At 43.3% G+C, this 20,740-nt stretch overlaps 1 protein-coding gene across 2 annotated transcripts in view; it reads left to right on the top strand.

Moving 5' to 3' along the window:
• Adamtsl3 (ADAMTS like 3) overlaps positions 1-20,740 on the top strand; it is a 282,049-nt gene that overhangs the window by 127,466 nt on the left and 133,843 nt on the right. For both annotated transcript variants that reach the window (XM_021167800.3, XM_029480045.2), the window contains exon 7: positions 7,700-7,826. In XM_021167800.3, the coding sequence (XP_021023459.1) occupies positions 7,700-7,826 (127 nt within the window). The remainder of the gene's footprint in view (positions 1-7,699; positions 7,827-20,740) is intronic.

Below are 20,740 nucleotides of genomic sequence, written 5' to 3'. Positions count from 1 at the left end.
CTTCCCTTAAAATAAAAACAAAACAAAACCAGGATATGTACTATTATTCCCAGAATGCTTTAATCCCAGGATTGGTAGTTGAAGTTATATAGACTTTAGGTCACTTTAGATGACGTTAGGTCACTTCCTGTGATGCAGGAAAAGCATCTGTGCTCGCTGAGGACCCTGTGACTGCTCCCTTAGTGACACTGTGATCTGATCTTTTCAGTGGGTAGAAATGAGATGCCACCTTCCTTATCAGCCCCTTTTTAAAAGTTCAGTTCCAAACAACATTCCAGATAGCCTTCACCCAGGGGGCCTTCAGTCAGTCTGACTTCATTTTCCCTGGTCTCTAGTGGTGCTTGCTGTCCACACCCCTCCCCTTTATTACTTAACTCAAGCTTCCTTGTTCGCTTCAGCAACTCAGCATCTGAAGAGGTTTGCAGCATACTAGCGTCTCCAGTTCTGAATTAGCCCATTTTAAATGAGTGCTTCCTGGTTGCGCTTTTGTTAATCCAGGAGAGCAACCCACTCCTTTGCTGCACTAAGAGGTAATGTCTGTTTTTATTTTTCAAGGTGAGTGCAGGCCAGCTAAGTAAAAAGAAAGATGCAGGCACTTCCCAGTTAAAGTCAGTATCTTTCCTTCCACAGGATAACATTCACATCAATGCCCTTTTTGTTCAGTGTGGTGGTGGATATCAGTCAGCAGTTGTCAGGAGAAGAGAGTGCACTGTGTGATTCATTCTGCTGGCCTCAGGACCAGGGAAGTGAGCCCTGATGAGCATTTGGCACAGACGATAACTTTTGCAAGTGTGTTTACAATTTTCTCATTTAAAGGAACTTGTCACAATGCTCTTGGGGACAACTTCCCATTAGCTGGGAAAGCAGACAGCATGAGACAGTCACAGGTCTCACCATGGGTCTTGCTGAATGAAATTTGCTTCTGCTTCTGATATTTGCCAGGCAACTCTGCAGATGAAGTTCTCCTCCTCCTCCTCCTCCTCCTCCTCCTCCTTCTTCTTCTCTCTCTCTCTCTCTCTCTCTCTCTCTCTCTCTCTCTCTCTCTCTCTCTCTCTCTCTCTCTCTCTCTCTCTCTCTGTGTGTGTATGCATGCCCTCAAAGGCCTGCACAAGACACTGGACCTTCTGGAACTAGTCTTGCAGGCAGTTGTGAGTGGCCTGACAATGGTCTGAGTGATCAAATTTGGATCCCCTGAAAAAGCACGCCTGCTTTTATCTGCTGAGGCACCACCTTAGCACCATGCTTGACTTCTTATTTATGTTTAATACATTTCCTGGCACCGAGGTAGGTTAAGTCATTTAGAATCTGTGATAAAATAATTTATGAGGGGCTAGAGAGATGGCTCAGCAGTTAAAAGCACTGGCTGCTCTTCCAGAGCATCTGGGTTCAAGTCCCAGCTAACAACTATCTGTAACTCTAGCTTTAGCAGATCTGATACCCTCTTCTAAGCGCCCCCCCCAGGCATTGTACATGTGTGGTCCACAGATATACATGCAGACAAAACACCCATACAAAATAATTTTTAATTAAAAATTTTGTTCTAAAATGTATAATAAAATTTACGATAAAAATAAAATTGATGCTGGGTGCTTTCTGGAAATTGGGCATTATCTAGGCACCTTGCTCATTAGTTCATCATCATCTGAGGAAGTCATGCAGTGCCCTTCCTATCCAAATGGGGACCATATACTTTGCTTATAAGGACAATAGACATTCAGGGGGTGGTGACTTCCCAGAGTACCTCGGTCTGTGTGATATAACAGTGCTTCAGAGTGGATTTCATAAACAACAGAAATGTCCTTCTCACCATTTGAAAGGCTGGACGTTCTAAATCGAGCACTGGGAACTCTATTCTTCAATAAGAGACTATTTCCAAGTTTTTGGATAGTTCAGACTTCATGTGTTGTAAGAGACAAGAGGGGTCTCCTAGGCCTGTCTTCTAGAGGCACTAATCCACTCTAGTGTGTTCCTCCCTCATGATTTAATCACTTCCTGGAGGCAACCACCTCAACTGCTATCACTTTGGGGATGGAGGCCCCACCCTAAATGCTATCACTATGGGGATCAAGGCTTCAAAACATTTTGAATTTTAAGGGAATACAAACACTCAGATGAGTGTACAGAGCTAGAAGACGACAGAGCATGTTCAGTGTAAGGTTATATTTTAAGATAGAAAGATGATAGACACATTTCTGGTCATGATCAGTTTGCAATCATCGCATACATGTCCAGAAAAGATGGTAGACAGGAATGTTTTGAGACATGGTCAGTTCAGTATTATAATAGGCTGAGTTGACTCTAGGTTGCATGAACAAGTTGGAGTGACTGGGTGATCTTGCTTCATTCTCTGTGAGTTTTTCTACATTCTGAGATAAAACAAAAAGACAAGAAAATGGAGGAATTGCTTAATGCAGACATTTTTTTTTTACCCAAAGGTGCCTGCCTGCTCTAGCTCAGCAGTTAATGATATATGTCTCTGACTATTTGTAAAGCTAAGGTTTAATTGAAAATGGAAGGTGATCCACTCAGTACTTGGCTCAGTAGCATAGATTGGATCAAACTCAAAGACATACATGCACACATGCACTTACACACACACACACACACACACACACACACACACACACACACACTCCTGTATGGAGACTGTTCAGGTCTGGTCAGAGTGTTCAGTAGGCACTGTTGTGAACTAGAAAATACAAGCTCAGGGTAAAAGGTCACTGAATTCACTGGATTTCAATCCTCCTGCAATAATTTAACACCTCCACTTTTCCCACCATGATGTCATTGGCTTCTCAAACTTTCTGGTGTTGAACCTAACTATGCATACATAGCCTTGTAGCTTCTGCCATTTTTGATTACACTGAAAGCAGAAAAGAAATAGAAGCTTTTTTGAGTTTGTATTCTTTTCTTTGCTTTTCTTGAAAAACAAAAAGTTAGAGATCTGGACTTTAACATGAAACTTCCAGTTCTTAAAAATTCTTCTGTCACCAAAGTGGCTTTTGAATATCTGTATTATACTCCCATGTGATATAAGCTAGGTTTTCCTGCAGAAACCAACAACCTTCCCAGGCCAGTGGCTTAAAGTAACCTAATGCTGCCGTCTGCTATTTTCACGTGCCAATGTATGTCATCAGGATTTCTGTTCTTGGAATGTTGTAGGGACCTAGGTTGAGAGGGGCTTTATCCTAACGTCATACTTGTTCGCTTAACCACAGTAGATAGAGAGACCATGAAACTCTCCTGTTGACACTTAAGCCTTCTTAACAGAACTGACACAGGTCAGTTGGGTTCATATTTCCCTGGTCAAAGATGGTGACAATGGGTCACTTCTAATGAAACGGAGGAGCTGCAGTCCTTGTGTGGCCTGGGAGGATTGAAGTGCTGTAGAGTGTCTGTCTCCAAAGACCAGCACAACTTCCCTGCTTTTCTTCAGCTTTTTATAATCTTAAAAGAATTCATACATTTTTTATCATATTTCCCTTCCCTTGCCCTTCCCAGATCCTTCCCACCTCCTTACTCAACCCATATTCATGTTCTTTCTCCTCTCTCCCTCCAAATGAAAACAAAACAAACCAAGAAGACAAAAAAAAAAGAATGAAACAAAAGGCTCACCACACACACGGTCCACTTTGTGTTGGCCAACTGAGGGCTGCCCTGGAGTGCTGCTGACATCTGCAGGGACAGTCCACTGGAGAAAACGGATTTACCCTTCCCCTGCAAGTATCAATTGCACATAGCATCTTGGTTAGGGGTGGGACATTGTGTCCACTTTCCTTTCTCTGTGCTGGGATTTTGTCTGATTTGAACCTGTTCAGGACTTACATAGGCTGCTACAGTCTCTATGAGTTCCTATGTGCGTCAGTCAGTCCATTGGTTCTGGGTGATGCTGTTTTCTTGAAGTCATCCAGCAACTCTGGCTCCTACAACCTTTCTCCCTCCTATTCTCCATAGACCCTGGAGCCTTGAGGGATGGTTTGATGAGGATGTTTCATTTAGGATTGAGGGCTACAGAGTTTGTCATGACAAAGATCCGGGTATGGGTCTCTGTGTTCATTTTCATGCAAGACAAAGCTTCCCTGACAAGGGTTGGGCGAGTCACTGACCTGGGGTACAGCAGTATGTTATCAGGGGCCATCTTGGTGCCGTGTCTGTAGTAGAATGATATTAATAGGTTTTCCACGAGGATCCATGATCTGTGTAGTCCCAGGCTCTTGACCACTTTAGCATTTTTAGATATGGGTTCCACCTCATGGCGCATTTAACCTAAAAAGCTGATTGATTGACATTTGCGACACTATTGCGCCAGTATTTCTTGCAAGCAGGTCACTGTTGCAGGTCACAGGGTTTGTAGCTGCGTGATATTGGTGATTGCGTTTCTTTTCCAATACTGTGCATACTACATGGAAAGTTTCAGGACCATGAACACTAGTCTGTAGGGCTAAAGCTTCCAGTTAGGTACTAGCTCAATTTCAAAGTTTCTCTAAAGTAAAAAAGTTCATTCAAAATTGCTTTGGTTCTTGGAGGATTAAACTTGATCTATCTGGAAATTTTCTATTTTACTTAATTTGGATTAATGGCACTTATTTAAACTCCATCTGCCTGAACTTTGAAATAATCTTTGCTCAAATTCTGTTTATAAATGATTGTGTCTTCCAAAAATCACTGCTCATATATTTAAAGTATGTGTTTATGTTATCCCGTGTCTTATAACTTTTAACTTGTCTCATTAACTACTCTACAAGATAAGAATCTTGTCTTATTGATTTATACTTTTATGCTTGGCATTATATAGAAAAGGATAATTTAATCGGTGCTAATGTGCTTGATGCATTTATCAGTTAGTAGTTTATAAATCACAGTAATTAGGTATCTTGACATTAGGAGATGTCACAGAAGTCGGAAAACACTTCAGATAATATTTTAGAGGTTGCTTATTGTGCACCGTAGAAGATGTAGATAGTCAGAGTTCAGTCTGCCTCAGTTTCAGGTCAGCTCTGGCTTGCACTTGATGAATCACAGGACAATCAGACTTTCTTTTCAAATATCATTTTTCTGTGATGTTTTCACATGCTTTGTTTGGCTGTAAGATTTGGATGAATTTTAACTTAAAAAAAAATTAGGAAGCAAATACAAGTGCTTGGGAGGGATTCGATTGCCCAAGATTTTGCAAAGCCCCAAACACTCTTCAAATTAAGTTCGCCCTAACTCTTCAGCACACACCCTTCCTGGATGATCAGAGAAAGAGTGACTCTCACCCTCATGAAATGCTAAGCGCTCAGGGACAGCGACTTGTGAGGACAGTGCTTGGCCCGGGAAGACGATGTCTATAATTTTATGGCAGAATTATTTCCCCTGGGGAAAGTTTCATGAACACAGTTACTCACTGGTCCAATCCCAACCATGTAAGTGTGATTCCAGAATCAATCACCCTTAAGCTGTCCCACATGTGCTTGTAAATATTTATATAAAGTCCTCTGTAACAGGGACCCTCCTTGTCTTTCTGCTGAGAGCAAAGGTACATGAAGGCATGGCACCTTGTTGGGTTTCTGCTTAGAGGACCAGAGGTTTAAAACTATTACTGGCACTGTGTGCAGTCTCTGCCATGGGGGCAAGTCATTTAGCTTCCGCTGTGTGCAGACAGACTCCGGCTTTGTAAGATGTAGATAAAAGTTCTCACCTGTATCATAAGGTTGTTGTGGAGAAGAAATGAAAGACCACAGGCAGAATTTGTGATACAATGCCAGGCATATGGTAAGCATCTTGCAAAAAGCACACAGTATCATAGGGCTGCTGGGAGGAGTGGTTGCCGTGTAAGCACAAGGCCCCGAGTTCGAATCCTTAGGGTCCACATAAAGCTGTATACAGCAACATGTATCTATAATCCCAGCTCGGGGGAGGCAAGAATAGGAGGGCTCCTGGAAGTTTATGGGCCAGCTGGCCTCTGACTACCACATGTGTTCCCTGATATATGTGCTCCTGGACTAACACATGAACATACATGTACACATACAAATTAAAAACATATGTCACCAATATTATCTTTAAAGTCATACTATCAAAATAAAGGAATACAAATTGCCTCCAGCTGCTCATGCAATAATTTAATACCCACTGCAGTGTTCCCAACAAGAAGTCTGGCTTCTGAGACTTTCTCCCATTGAGCTAAATGCTGAAGGCTGTAGCTTTCACCATTTGTGACTCCACAGAACAAGTATAGACCCCTTTACTCCTGGCATCCCGGGGTGAGACTGAAAACATCTCAAAGCACAACTATTCCCTCATTTCCTTGGAACGTATCCCACCTCTCTCTGAAGCCCCCCTTCTACCTCCCCCCCTGCCTTTCAACACCGACATTTTGGAAAGACTCCCCCTATAGATGTGGCTTGAACTGCGTCCAGTTCCTCTTTTCTCTTCAGCACCTGGAGAACACAGTAATTTGACAGCTCTGCCCACTGCAGTGTCCTGGCTCCTGGAGTCCAAAACTGACAACAGAGAGAAACAGTCAAACTGACCTGCCCCCTTTAGAACTCTCTAGAATCGTCTGATTGTTGTGCCACTTTTTGTTTCCCCTTTAACTCTTGTTAGGCCTTTGGTGAAATACACATTGGCATCTTTATCTCTTCTTACTGTTGAGGAAAACGAGTCTCTCGGAGTTTGACTACTTGTCCAGCATCCTGTATTTTAAAGGATGTGGTAGATGAGTCAGGATTTGTCATGACTGTCTTCACAGTCCCTGAATTTCATTGCCAGACTTGTGAATAATGTCAGGAAGTAGAGATAAACTATTAGACTAGTAAAGATCACTGGGCACACTTTATATGAAAGTCTTATTTGTAAAAATGAAAAGAAATACAAAACATAGCTATTCTCCTGTCAGGATGGTTTTAATATCAGACACACAGGCATAGTGACACAGTAAACTGAAAGATAACAGCAATCCATGTTTTGTACGGGATAGAACTCCTAGTTTTCCTCTTTACAATCATCTGCAGGCACATGGATGTAGTTATATGGAGGTGGCAACCTAGGGGTAAGAAGAGCTAGTGATAAAGAAATGTAGATGTAACCAAGATGGAAGACATGTCTGTAGATTTTTCTGCATCGAAGCAAATGTATTAACATATTGTGGGCCTGAGGCATAGACATCGGGTGCAAGAAACAAGAGTCTGGGGCAAAAGTAGGAGTGGAGAGAAAGGAGGGGCAGGAAGAGGGGCTGGGGATGTAGTCCAGTTGGTACAGTGCTTATCCAGCAACATAGAGCCCCAAGCTTGGTCCTCACACCACACAAACCAGATGAGATGAGACAAACCTTCACTCTTCTACTCTGAGTTGGAAGTTGATGAATCAGACAATGTTAATGTCATCCCACACTACACAGCAAGTTCAAGACTGTCTGGGCTACAAAAGACTCTCATGGGAAGGTGAGGGTGGGTCAGAGAGAAAGGTGGAAAAGAAATATTCTTTTTAGGCATATGGATAATTGAAATATAGCTAGAGGAGAGTAAGGTTGCAGGGAGACAGCTTCGGGGTTGGCAATTCTGGGGGCCTTGCATAAGAATAACAGAAATTGTCTTAGATGCTGAGACGTCCCGTCAGTTCACAAGTACAAAATGGTGTCCTCATGAAGACAGCCAGCCCATAAACTGAAGCAAGAGAGCATCCTAAGTGAGATGTCTTTTGTTCTTTTTCTGCACAGATTGTGGGCTGTGATAGACAGCTGGGAAGTAATGCCAAGGAGGACAACTGTGGCGTCTGTGCTGGGGACGGCTCCACCTGCAGGCTGGTGCGGGGTCAGACCAAGATGCACCTGTCTCCTGAGAAAAGTAAGTGTTGAAACCTCGGTCTATAGTACCATAAGCAAGCTGTGTTTTCCACTCCGACCAGAACAATATATTCCTAATGCTGAACTCATCTGAATGGAATTAACATTAGCCAGTTTTCAGAAAGTCATTTCTTTTTTTTAAGTTATATTTTTCAAAAAAAATTTTTAAAAGAGCACATCAAATCTTATTCTTCCAACTCTTTGATGGCTCCCCCCCCCTTTTTTTTTTTTTTTTTACCAATAGCTAGTAAAAAGTCTTACTATTTTTTAAAATACCTGGTAGTCAATTTTTAAATCGCCTAAAATATTCTTCAGGTAAACTGGGGTTATAATTTCATTTTATTTGTCGTCTTTTCATTGCTGACAAGATGGAAAATGACATCATACTTGTCTTATTTTCAGTTAGTCAGTTGAAGCCATTTTTCTGCTATGCCATTCCTTAACTTTTATTTCTGTAAACTCTGTGTACTAGGAATGCTGGTCTTCAGTCTATCACACCTATTTCAAATGCAGCTTCAGGCTCTTATTTGTCTTTACTTTTGCTTGTATGTTTTTATTTTCCCAGTTCAGCAATGTATCTCTTAATTCAGAGGCTAACTGTATGTGTTAATGGCCAGCTAGTGACTATTTTAAGCTTTTCAGGATATAATGTCTGTGTTGGGGCCTCTCAAAATCTTTGTCCTATCAGAGCACCCATAGGCAAGCACATGTAGCTATCCATTTTGTTTTCTTTTGTTCTCTACCATCCTAGCTTTGTAATATTTACTTACATTTTATGCACATATGTGCCTGTATGTAGATACATTTAACACGTGTCTATGTATCAGAAGAAGAGAGAAGATCTTCTATGTGATAGAAGTCACGGGGGTCGGAGGAGAGAAGAGCATGAGATCCTCTGAAGCTAGAATTACAAACATCCATGAGCTGCCGTGTGGACACTGGGAACTGAGTTCGGGTCCACTGTTAGGGCAGTAAGGGATCTTAACCACCCAGAAACTTCTCTGGCCCCAATTTCCTTGTTTCTTGTGTTCTACCCTTAAATTTTCTATTTAAATTTTCGTTTTCATGTCTGGTTGTTATATGAAGGTGGATCTTATTTATTCCTAGGTTGAGGAGACCATTATGGGAATGGAAGGGAGGAGGGAATGAAGGGATAAAGGAAGGAGAGTCTAGGGAGCAGGGAGGACAGGAAGCAGAAACTAAAGGAGGATTCGATCATGCAAGAAGAGGAAACAGAAACTGAAAGTGTGATGTAACACTAGAGGGGAACCTGCCATTGTGTGTGTGTGTGTGTGTGCACGTGCATGCGTATGCCATACAGCCCAGGCTGACCCATTTGAAGCCTGCTGAGTGCTGGAATTCTAGGCATGCTCCATCACACCAAATAAGCTGGGCTTTATCGAGGTTCTACTCATTTGCTGCTCAAAGCTGAAAAGTCCATTGAAAAGTAGGAGATAAGACAGAATGGTATTCAGTTGTCAACCATAAAAACTGTCACCAGCCTGTTTTATATTCTGGGTTATATGGAGTCATCAAAACATTTTAGCAGTGGTATGACGTGGGAGAACCTGCAGATCACTGCCAAGAATATTCTGGAAGCAGGGAGTTCAAATAGGCAACTATGTTTACACACCAAGGAGAAGAAGAGTAGGTAGGTCAACACAGGATTTAGGGAGAGCAGGGTCATAGAAGCCAAAGGAATCAGTCATCTTGAGAAAGTCATGTGAGCTCTGCCAAATGTTCTTGTGAAGATGACTACAATCCAGGATACACACACACACACACACACACACACACACACACACATTTAATTTTAGCAGTATGAAGATGATCTGTAATATCATAAGAGTGGCATTGGTGAATTTCAGATGCATAAGCCTGATCACAGTGAGTCGATGAGGGACGAGAAGATGAGAATGGGTGGAGGGGTTTTCCAAGAGTAAGGAGGGAATAAATTCAGGGCACAACTGGAGAACCTGGTGGAAAATGACATGCGTTCTATCCTCTTGGAACTGATAGGCTCTTCTTTGGTGGTTACAGAGAATAAGGAGAGGGATGTGCTCACTGGGTGGAAAGGAGATGGAACTCACTAATGACAGTAAGAAGACAGAGGGATCATGGGGAGGGGTAGCTAAGACTGGAAACGAATTCATGGAGGTTCCCTTCCATAGACTTCAGTAGATGACCCTGACAGCTGGTGTGCCAAGAGGAATGCACATATCCCAAATCCACTGAGACCCAGATAATAAACTTTAGAGTTATACGTGTCCTCTGAGAAGAAGCGTCAACTTCTCAGAGTCTCCAAGGACTTGTCAAGCTGGGGGAGCTTCTGCCCTGCTGTGTGCTGTCTTCCAGGACTCCAGCTCTTCTCTCTCCACATCCTGAGACCATGCGTTCATCTTTGTGGCTATAGAGTTGAACAGTTAGACGTCACATCTACTACCTGGAAGAGATGGCACTGAGGGCTTTCAATTCTGTGTCCTTTATTCAGAAAGCAAAGTCATCCCCTTGGACTTCTGTGTCACTGAGCCAAACTGTAGCATGTGACACGATTGCTTTCTGAGGAGGTAAAAGCCAAGTGCTAAGCCTCCCACCCAATGTTATCACTGATACCAAGAGGACATAGTACTTTATTCATATCAGAGTTCTCCTCAGATGTCTGATGTCGTTTCATTTCACTCGATCTCTTGCACTCCAGCTTTGATATTGTCAACCCTATTTTGCAGGGGGAGGGAGATATTAAACACCCAGAGATGTTAAGAAATGTCTCAAAATTAATTTTAGAAAATAGCTTGAGAAAGGGCTTTAAGAGAGCTACTGATGAGTGAGGGGGAAAGGATCAGAGAACAGACTGAAGGAGAAAGCAAAATTGGAGGAAGAACACATATCAGGTAGTCTGAAGAGACAGGCGGGACTCTGACAGGTGGCTCCAGGAAGGCACCCGGGGGGAGAACACTAACACAACAAAACAAGTAGTTTTCTCATTGTGACAGGAAGCAGCTAGAGGGAGGGATGGCTTTTAGGTCTGAAAATTCATCAGAGAAGACTTCACTTTTATCAGAGACCAAAAGAAGTTAGATACCAAGACCACTCGAATTGTACCAAAACAGAAGCCCATGGAACTGTTTCCTAAAGCCATTTATTGGATTTGTGTGCGTTTGTGCGTGCTTAAGGGGCCTGTCTACCAGTGCACCGTTCTTTGTATGAGTATGCAGCAGGGGTACATGTTCCAGTGAGTGTGCATATCCAACTATATGCACATGCATAAGGAGGCCACAGGTTGTCATCAAGTGTCTTAACTGCTTTCAGTATTTGAGACAGGGTCTTTCACTGAACCTGGAGCTCACAAATTCATCTAGGCTGGCTGGTCAATGAACCAAGCCCAGAATGCTCCTGTCTGAATCTCCTAAATGCTAAGATTACTGCCATGGGTCACTATGCCAGGTCTGGGTGCTGAGGATCTGAACTAGGGCTCTTTAGACTTGTGTGGCAAGTATTTTGCAGACTGAGCCATCCACAGCCCTGTTCCCTGCTTGTGATGAAAGTCCTTCCTCCCTTTCTCTCCCCCTAGGTCTAGATCTAGATTTTCTTGCATTTCATCCCTCCCTCCCTCCCTCCCTCCCTCCCTCCCTCCCTCCCTCCCTCCCTCCCTCCCTCCCTCCCTTCCTTCCTTCCTTCCTTCCTTCCTTCCTTCCTTCCTTCCTTCCTCCTTCCTATCTTCTTTTTCTCTCCTCTCCTTTTATCAGCTGTCAATCCTTATGAGATTCTATTAAAATATTTAATTGCTTTAAAAGAAATGAGGAAACAAAGCTGGTTGGGTGTTGAGTATGGATCTGGGAGGAGTTGGTAGAGAACTGAATGTGACCAAAATAGGACATATGGAATTCTCAGAGTACTAATGAAATGTTTTCTTTAAGTTAAATCTTTTTCTCTAGGGTGTGTCTATAAACCCCAGATTTGTCATTCTGGCTTTCTCTTCTTCTCTTTTTCTTTTGTTTGTGTATGGTATGTACATGTGCTTGTACATGTATGTGCAGGTACAAACACCCACCTGGACATATGTATGCTGAGGCCAAAGGAAGACTTTAGAAGTCGTGATTTGTCACTATCTACCTCATTCCCTTATGACAGGGTCTCTCACTGTGTTTGGAGCTTGCCATTAGGCTGGCTGACCGGCAAGCCCCAGAGATCTTTCTGTCCACTTGGGATGCTGCCTGTTAATAATCCTGAAAGTGTCTAGTGTTTTGGCCTAGTTTCTGTTCAGGAAGGACATCCAGAGTGCTCAGGCAGATCGTTTGCAATAAGATATGAGTGACGTGGTAAACGCTGGCATTTCATAGCCCCCATGCCAAGGTTAAGGCTCTGTAGCATGCATCCATAAAAGCATGGTGCTTTCAGTTCTTGATTCTTTCTCTTGGTGGCCCCATCCTGTCTGCTGTGGCTCTGAAACTGGCCAGCTGAAGCCAGTTTGGCTGGGAGTTCCCTCAACCATATGGAAGCACTTCCCTATAATCATACTTTGTGTGAAAGAAATGTGGGAACTGAAGCCATGGCTCCCCTGAGCGTGTATCACTGAGCCTTACAGGGTCCACGTCGCTCCTAAGCCAGTGTCTTGCCAAGCAATCATTCCTGCCTTCCTCGGGACTCTCCTTGAGTCAAGACATGGTTATGAGAGGCTATTGGCACAGCCTTGCACTGGATAAAGTGCAGAAGGCTGCATACAGGATATCAGTTCTTTGCGCAGCGAGGCAGATACAAGGTGTAAGAGCCCGGAGCCAAAGCCTTAGCTATGAGAAAAATCAGAAATGAATCCAGATACAACACACCAATTTCCTGTTCAGAGTCAGGCAGAGACTGCACTAACAACCAGCATAAATAGATTTGCATGTTGGAAAAGAAGCTGGAAGCCACTCAAGTTCCAAGGGATAAAACTCTGGTGGTCTTTAGTAGAAAACAATAATTATGTACAATATTTTAAATGGTGAGCTTGGAGAGATTGCTCAACGGTTAAGAGCACTTGCCACTCTCGCAGAGGACCTGAGTTTGGTTTCCAGCGCCCACATCTGGAAAGTCATAACTGTTTGTAACTCCGGATCCATGGGATCTAAAGCCCTATTCTGGCCTCTGAGGAAGACATTGACATACATACAAGTACACACAAAATAACGTAAAATCAACCTTGAAAATATAAATGAGTAGTACTTTAATTGACTTATAATTGTTCAGAGTAAAAATGTTCAGAGTAAAATGTAATTTTTCGGTTTTGTTTGTTTGTTTTTAAATAACGTGTTATTTAAAAAACTTTAAAAATGTATATGTATGGGATTTTTAAATAATTTTTATTTTGTACTGATTGTCTGAATTACATGTATATCTGTGCATCACATGCATGCAGTTCCCACAGAGGCTAGAGAAGAATGTCAGATCCCTTGGACTGGTGTTAGAGGATTGTGTGTGGCCATGTGGGTGCTGGGAATCAAACTCAGTCACCTCAGGATGAGCAGCCCGTGCTCTTATTCACTGAGCCATCTTACCAGCCCAGGGTAATGTTTTGACGTATGTATATAATGCAGAATAAGTCAAGGTTATTCACATAAAAACAGCAATAAAGAAGCAAACACATTTATCAGGAGTCTTGACATGTGCTTAGGGACGGGCTTCCATGCTTGCCCCTTACTGTGGTCTCATCGACTGCAGGCACAATGAGGCGAGTAAAGAAGCCCTGCTTGTCTGGTCTGGGATCTTCATCCATTTTGCCTAAGCTTGTTGGGTAAGGCCCAGTGGCAATGCCAGTTCCTCACTCAGGCTTGGACACTGTGGTGATAACCATGCCCTCAGCACCATGATGCTCATGGTATGGGCTGGGTGGACCACGAGGCTGCCTCACAGTGTAATTAATATACATGAGTTTTCCACACCACACACTGCTTATTGCAACTTTGCCAGGCACTCCTCAAGGTAACATACAAATTCAATATGACCCATGGGATCGGGATGACTGAATCTGAGATAAAGAATTTGCTAACAGGTAAACAGATTGGTTTATTCTTGCCTCTTTGTGACACGTTTTTGCCTCCCCATGATAATCCTCTGACACTGGAACAATCAAACACAAGTGGTTGTTGCTTAATTTATTTATTTTATGTGTATGTGTGTTTTTCCTGTCTGCATGTATATGTGCACCACATGTGTGCCCAGTGCCTGGGGAGGTCAAGAGAGGGTGTTGGATCTCCTGGAACTAAGTTGTGGGTGGTTTATGGGTACAGAGAACTGAATCCCAGCTCTGTGGGAAAGCAACAGTGTTTAGGACTGAGTCCTCTCTCCAGACATTGCTACTTTTAATGGATGGCTCCTCCCATTCATAGAACCTACATGTGATACAAAGCAAATAGCTTGGAACTCGAAATTCAGAATTAGTACCTGCCTGGCTCATTTGCATGTTTCTGCATATCTTCTAGCTTTCTGTTGAGAGAAAGTAAAATGCCATGTGGACCTTGTTCAGAAGGATTGTCATAGCTTATGTTTCCACAGCAAAGGAGGTAGACCCTGAACTTCCCACTTTTCTTGTGGAAACAATGTTGTACTTCTGGTAAAATACACAGCCCTTCCCAAAGCCTGTGTCACCAGACCTCCACAGGGTGCCCTGTCGCCATCTGCCCTGTCACATATTAAGGTACAATCACACAGGGTTTCTGAACGACTCTAGAAAGCCCAGGGTCCTTTCTATTTTGGTGTGCTCTCTCTTTCACCAGCCCCTTCATGTCCTGGAATATGCTTCTTCAGCCTCTTAGCATGGCCATCAGGTTCTCAGTCTTCCGTTCCACCTGCATCTCAGACCATCATTTAGATATCTGCCTGAAGCCAGCCCTTCTTTTTCGATAATTCCTGCTTAGCCTTTGATGAAGAAAGCACCTGCTGCCATGGGTTTAGCTTGCATCTCGCACTAGTAAGGCTTTACAAGAGTCAGCGCCACATATGCTGTGATGTCCATTTTATTCCTAATGCTGGGCCAGTGTCAAGCACACCATCAGAGGTCAATTAACATGGAACTAATGAGTGTACACACTTAGCCAGGCGTGGTGCTGCTTCCTGCTATGATGTCAGTGGTGCTGGATGGAGTTATGCAATAGGCTTTGCCTAGATTCCAAAGGCCATTGTCATAATCCCAGCTTGGCTGCCAGCAGTTACGAGCACAGGCAAGATGCTTCCTTGCCTGAGACCTTGGTTTTTTCATCTTCACAGTCAGAGTGTTAGCACAGGGGAGTTCTGAGACCTTTTCTAGGGCTAGGGCTCTAAAAAAGGTACTTATGCCTTGTTTTTAAAAATAAACTTTGGGATTGAATAGGGGTTGGAAAAATGAGACTTAGAATCTTATATGAAATAGTTTTCCAAATTTTTCCTGAAAAGATTTCAAGAGCCTAGGGAAGGTTATATGCCTCACAAAAACGAGTTGGTGTGAAGTTACCTTTTTTGTCCTGAAATCTCCTTGGTTACTTTTGTACTCTACATGTCACTGCCAGTACCTTTTTATTAATATACTGAGCTCCTGTTTTGGTGTGTCAGGCCACTTCACACTTAGTTCAGCCCCTGGCCCATGGTATGTTCTCTGTGAAATGGTGTTGTCTTAACCTGAGCGAATGTGAAGAGCCCACTTGGTCCAACAACTCCACAGCAGCAATTCGTAGGAACACTGAATAAAGTGAAAACCCACAACAGCTTCCAGTGTCACCCAGGAGACGTGACATCCGCCACCCAGATGTAAGTGCTGGGTCTAATTAGTGCTAATAGTTGTCAGGGCACTGCTGCTGCTGCTGCATTTGACAAATGGAGAAATAATCTTAAGAAAATGGAGTACTTTGTTTTAGGTTTTGCAGCTCATGAGTAGCTAGAATGGTTTGGCTTCCAGTCTGTGTACTCAGACACCCTCCCAAAGTATCCTGAAAAGACAGCTGAGAAAACGTGAGGTGAAATGTACCCAAGATGTAGAGCGATGGGCTAGAACAGAAACAGAAACAGAGGTTGGTAAGGCTGCCTCAACCAACATGCCCCTATTTCTCCTTGGTGGAACCCAGCTTAATGGTTTCTAATCCAGCATTCAAATCAAGATCACCTAGACAGTTTGTCCCACCTTAGAATCCTGAGCTCTGCCCTACAATTTCCTGGTGGGGGAGGGGTCAAAGGATCTGTGGATCAGGCGATTGGGTATACCATTAGATTTCCCAGGCGATTTTTATACCTCTGGGCAACACTTACACTTATCAGCCTCAGTCAAGACAATTGACGAAGTAGTTTTTGCCACTCTTAATTTCTTAGATGCCACATTCATGCAGAAAGGAAGAGGCAAGTAGACTTTTATGGACCATTTGAGCAGAACTTTTCTAGTTGAGATTGCGTATCGGACCTCTTTCCTGGTATTCTCCATTGAACAGTTAGCGTGGGACTAAGCAGCATCGCGTATCTGACTACACACACTACTGGTTGCCTCAATCTTTTGAGGTAAAGGCATTGTAAGCCAGTAAATACATGTCTCCAGGTTCAGAGCACACAGAGGCCAGGCACTTAGCAGTGCTTGACTTCCATGATGTAGCCTTATGGCTCAGGGTGTGGGCTGGGCGAGGATGCGCTGATCCATTTCCAGCTTGTAGCGTGTTGCTCTCATCAAATCAGATCCTTGCTGTATTCCTACCCGCTTTGATGCTCTCTGCTTCTTGCTATTCCTTTTCCTGCTTTGGCTCCTTGGCTTCCTTCATCTAACCTACCTCCATTTGTGGAATTCAGCCTGGACACCTCCTGCAGCTTTTGAGTCTGGGTGATGACACCCTGACTCTCTGCACTGCCAGCCACTGCACCATGGAGTGACAGCTGAGCTCAAACAGATTTTATTACTGTAGTTTTAAAAAGCTGTCAGCCTCTGCTTGTCATGATGTGACAGACGGTGCTTCCTTTAGTCTAAGCCATGCCAAATGATTTCAGTTATGTCGGAGTAGTAACCAGCCACCATGGTCTTTCTGATAACAAACACTTTCATGCCTGTTAGTCCCATGCAAAGGTAAGCATATTGTTTGTAGTTTGGGGTCTATTGTGAACACTAGTTTCTGTGCAGATCCCTTCTTCAAGAAAATAAACTCATATATTCTGTTGAATGATGCATACATGTGTGTGCAAACTGTGGGGATATGTGTGTGTGTATTTAAATAATAGGATGAGGGATAACTCAGGGTTTCTTTTGCTGGGATAAAACACCATGACTTGTGGCAACTCATAGAGGAAAGTGTTTATTTCATCTTACAATGCTCAAATCACACTCCACTGCTGAGGGAAGGGAGGGCAGGAACCTGGAGCAGGAGCTTGTACAAAGGCCATGGATGGATGCTTTGTACTGGCCTGATCCTCATGGCTTGCTGGGCCTGCTTTCTTATACAACACAGGACCATCTGCTCAGTGATGGCACCACACAAAGTGAGCTGGGCCCTCATTAATCATTTAGAAGGAAAATGCCCTATAGATTCTCCTCTAGCCAACCTTGTAGAGGCATTTTCTCAATTAAGATTCCCTCTTCCAAGATATGTCTAGGTTTCTATCAAGCTGACAAAACCAACCAGCACAAGGGGTAAAGAAAAATAACATGAAAGTATCTGAACAAAAGAGTGTTTAACAAAAACTCCAGCCAGCAAAAAAGATCACACTGACACACAAAACATACAAAAGTGCATACAAATAAACACATGCAGACACACACACACAGAGGAAAGTGAAGTTGTTGATATCAGGGTCTCTGGAATACATTTTCCTTGTGTTATCATGAAATATATATTACAAAACCAAAATATTAAAAATATAAATGTTGGCAAACTTCTACTTGGACTTACTAAGTAAAAATAAGTATTTTGATATAGATTACAACTCCCAGGTGGGTCTGCAGTTGATGCTTATTTAATCCTTACTATTGTGAGGACAACATTTTCCTAGACACCTTTTTATTTGAAATAAGGTCTCACATAGCTAAGAATGACTGACCCTATTGCCTCTACCTCCATAATGCTGAGATAGTATGTGTGCACCATCACACCGAGCTCTATTTCCTAGGTATCTTGCGGCTTAGCAAAGCCATGATTCATTACATGAAACTAGAGATTGAAAAACAATAATAATACGGAACAGCTGGGTTTGAACAGTGTTTGTGTGTGTGTGTGTGTGTGTGTGTGTGTGTGTGTGTGTGTGTGTGTAAGCCAGTGGCTTCAAACTCAATCATCTGGTGTGGTGATTGTAAATCGAATAGTGGTGCCATGGAGAACATATATGGTGAACGCACTGAGGTACAAGGTAAGCCAGGCTCTCAGAAGGAGAGCTAAGTGTAGAGATGTTTGGTTCAAACCTTGGATGTCTGGCTTAGGAGTTCCATGACCCTGGGCAAGTCACTGAAACATGAACAAGTACAGTGTTCCTCATTTCAGAGATGGCTTTCCACTCGTACAAAATGGCAGTTTACCTCAAGTTCCTTAGCATCGTGCTCAGCCTCCTCCTAACCTCTAATGCCATCATGTTTGATTTACAGTCACCACAGAGAATGATTGAGTTTGTAGCCACTTGCTTACAAACACACACACACACACACACACACACACATTCTTTGATGAGCCTTTTGCAAATATTGTTCACTAAGCACTGAAGGCAGCTTCTCAGAGCAAATGTTCTCAGTATCATTTCGCAGGCAAGCTTGAGATAGAGAAGGTAAGGAACGTCCCTGGGCCACAGGCTACTTTTAGGCCAAGCTGCTGCTGATCCAGTCCATATTGTCAGGCTCAGAGTCTGGGATCTTAAACCTCTATTTGACATTGCTCCTCTCTGTTGTAGAGTAAAAATGATAGTTATTCCACCTAACGAGTGAGAAGAAAGGCCCTGGAAGATGGTGCTGCCATTGGCAGGATCAAGGATATCACAGGACAAATTTTCAATGAGAAGGTTTGGGAAGAATTCCAAAACAATCATTGTCCCGCAGGAACCATTGGCCGCCATCACCATCTCCAAATCTGAGTGTTCCCAGATGTGGGCCTCTTGCCATCAATAGGATGGTGTGGAACACAGAAGAAGCCTCTGATTGGTGGGACACACTGCAGCCACAGGTCGTGGATTCTGCCACAGTGGAATGCGTGAGATTTGAGGGTACCTTAGAAAAGCATGCACCCATGGTGGGAGGCTCCCAGAGGCCTCTCGGAGCCTGCTCTTATTCTAGTCCTTACCCTACCTGATCCACAACTCTAGACTAGCTCCAGACCCAGGGAGAGTTTGCCAGAAGGCCTAGAAGTTGCCCATTCTTATAGGAAGGACAAATAAACCAGGGAGAACAAGACTTATACCAGAGGAACAGCATTTGGAGCAAAAACAAATACTTTCTATCAGTGGTATAAAATTTGTGAATCAAGAGCCACCACATCTGTCTGTCTGACCAGCAGTCTACCAAACCTTAGTATTAGGGTTTGAATCTCAACTCCCCCCACCCTTTAGGGTACACCTGGCTTAGTCACCAGCCTCTGGCTCTACCTACTGGGAGATAGTGGCCTCTTTAGGAAGTGGGGCCTAGTGGGAGGAGGTTAGGAGTGAGGTCTTCAGTCTTGCTTTTTTTCCTTTTGTCTTCCTTTCTTGAGACAGGATCTTACTGTGTAGCCTAGGCTGGTCTCAAACTGGTGTCAGTCACCCTGCCTTAGATTCTCCAGTGCTGAGATTACAGGGATATACCACCATGCCTCATACTGGGTCCTGCTATTGAAAGGATTACTGAGGCCCTGGGATCTTCTCTCCCTTTCTACTTCCCAGCTGCCAGGAGTGAGAAGTCTTATTCCACTGTGTATCCAACACTCTGACATACCTCCACACAGATCCAAAAGCAACATGAGCTGGAACCTCCAAATCCATGAGCCAAAATACAGCTTTTCTGACTACAGGTATCCCTACAGAGACAGAAAGCTAGCATATGCAGGCCTATGTGAAGAATTGCACTTTATGTATGGCATAAGCATAAAAACACAGTTGGGAAGCTAGACCTGATGACATGGTCCAATAAACTGTCGTATTTAGGAGGCTAAGGCAGGAGGATTGCAAGTTCTAAGCTAGTCCTGGATACAGCATGAGTTCAAAGTCAGCTCTCATAACTTAGTGAGAACTAAGAAAGGAACTGGGGCTATAGCTCAGTGATAGGCAAGAATGCTTTCCCCAAATGCAGAAGACCCTCGGTTCAATTTACAGTACTGAAAAAAAGATATAAGTAAATAGAATAAGTAAAAAGGGATTATGTTCTAGGTTCCAAAAAGTATTGAAAAAAATCCCAATAAAAACAGAAAGCACCAGAAGAGGCCGCACCCTGCAGCTGCGCCCTCTCCTCCCCCTCCTGCTGCAGAGGCACAGGGCTGCCTTGCTTTCCAAAGTTAATTAATCCCTCCATCTGGGCTCTGGACTCCAGCCCCTCTGCTTCCTCAGAGACCTCACTTCGCCCATCAGCCCCTCTCCTTTATCTTCCCTCCCTTTCCCATCAGGGCTTTGTGTGATCAGGTCTCTCCCATCTTTAAAGTCTAATTTTTAATATGTGTGTGTATATTCATGTCTAAAGGTACATATGTGCATATCAAAATATATGATCACATAATTTGAGGTTTAAAATAGACGAAACGTGTTTTCATCATTTATTTCTTTTACAACTACATCAAGAAAATTCTTTTAAACACACCGGTCTCTATTCCTGCCCAAATCCTTGCCGACCTCTGCTGCCAAGTGTTTGAGAGATTGTTTACATAGGCTGTCTCTACTTTTTCATCATCCGTCATCCCACGGCTCAGAACCTCTGCTACAGCCTGCTCCTCAGCATGCAAAGCCTTTTCTGAAACCCGTCAACAATCTCCTTACAGCCCCACCCGAAAGGCA

This window comes from Mus caroli, unplaced genomic scaffold (assembly GCF_978045245.1).
Source record: "Mus caroli unplaced genomic scaffold, Mus_caroli_1 scaffold_8, whole genome shotgun sequence".
Taxonomy (NCBI): domain Eukaryota; kingdom Metazoa; phylum Chordata; class Mammalia; order Rodentia; family Muridae; genus Mus; species Mus caroli.
Note: the sequence above shows the minus strand (reverse complement) of the source record. Positions and strands in the feature narration are given on the sequence as shown.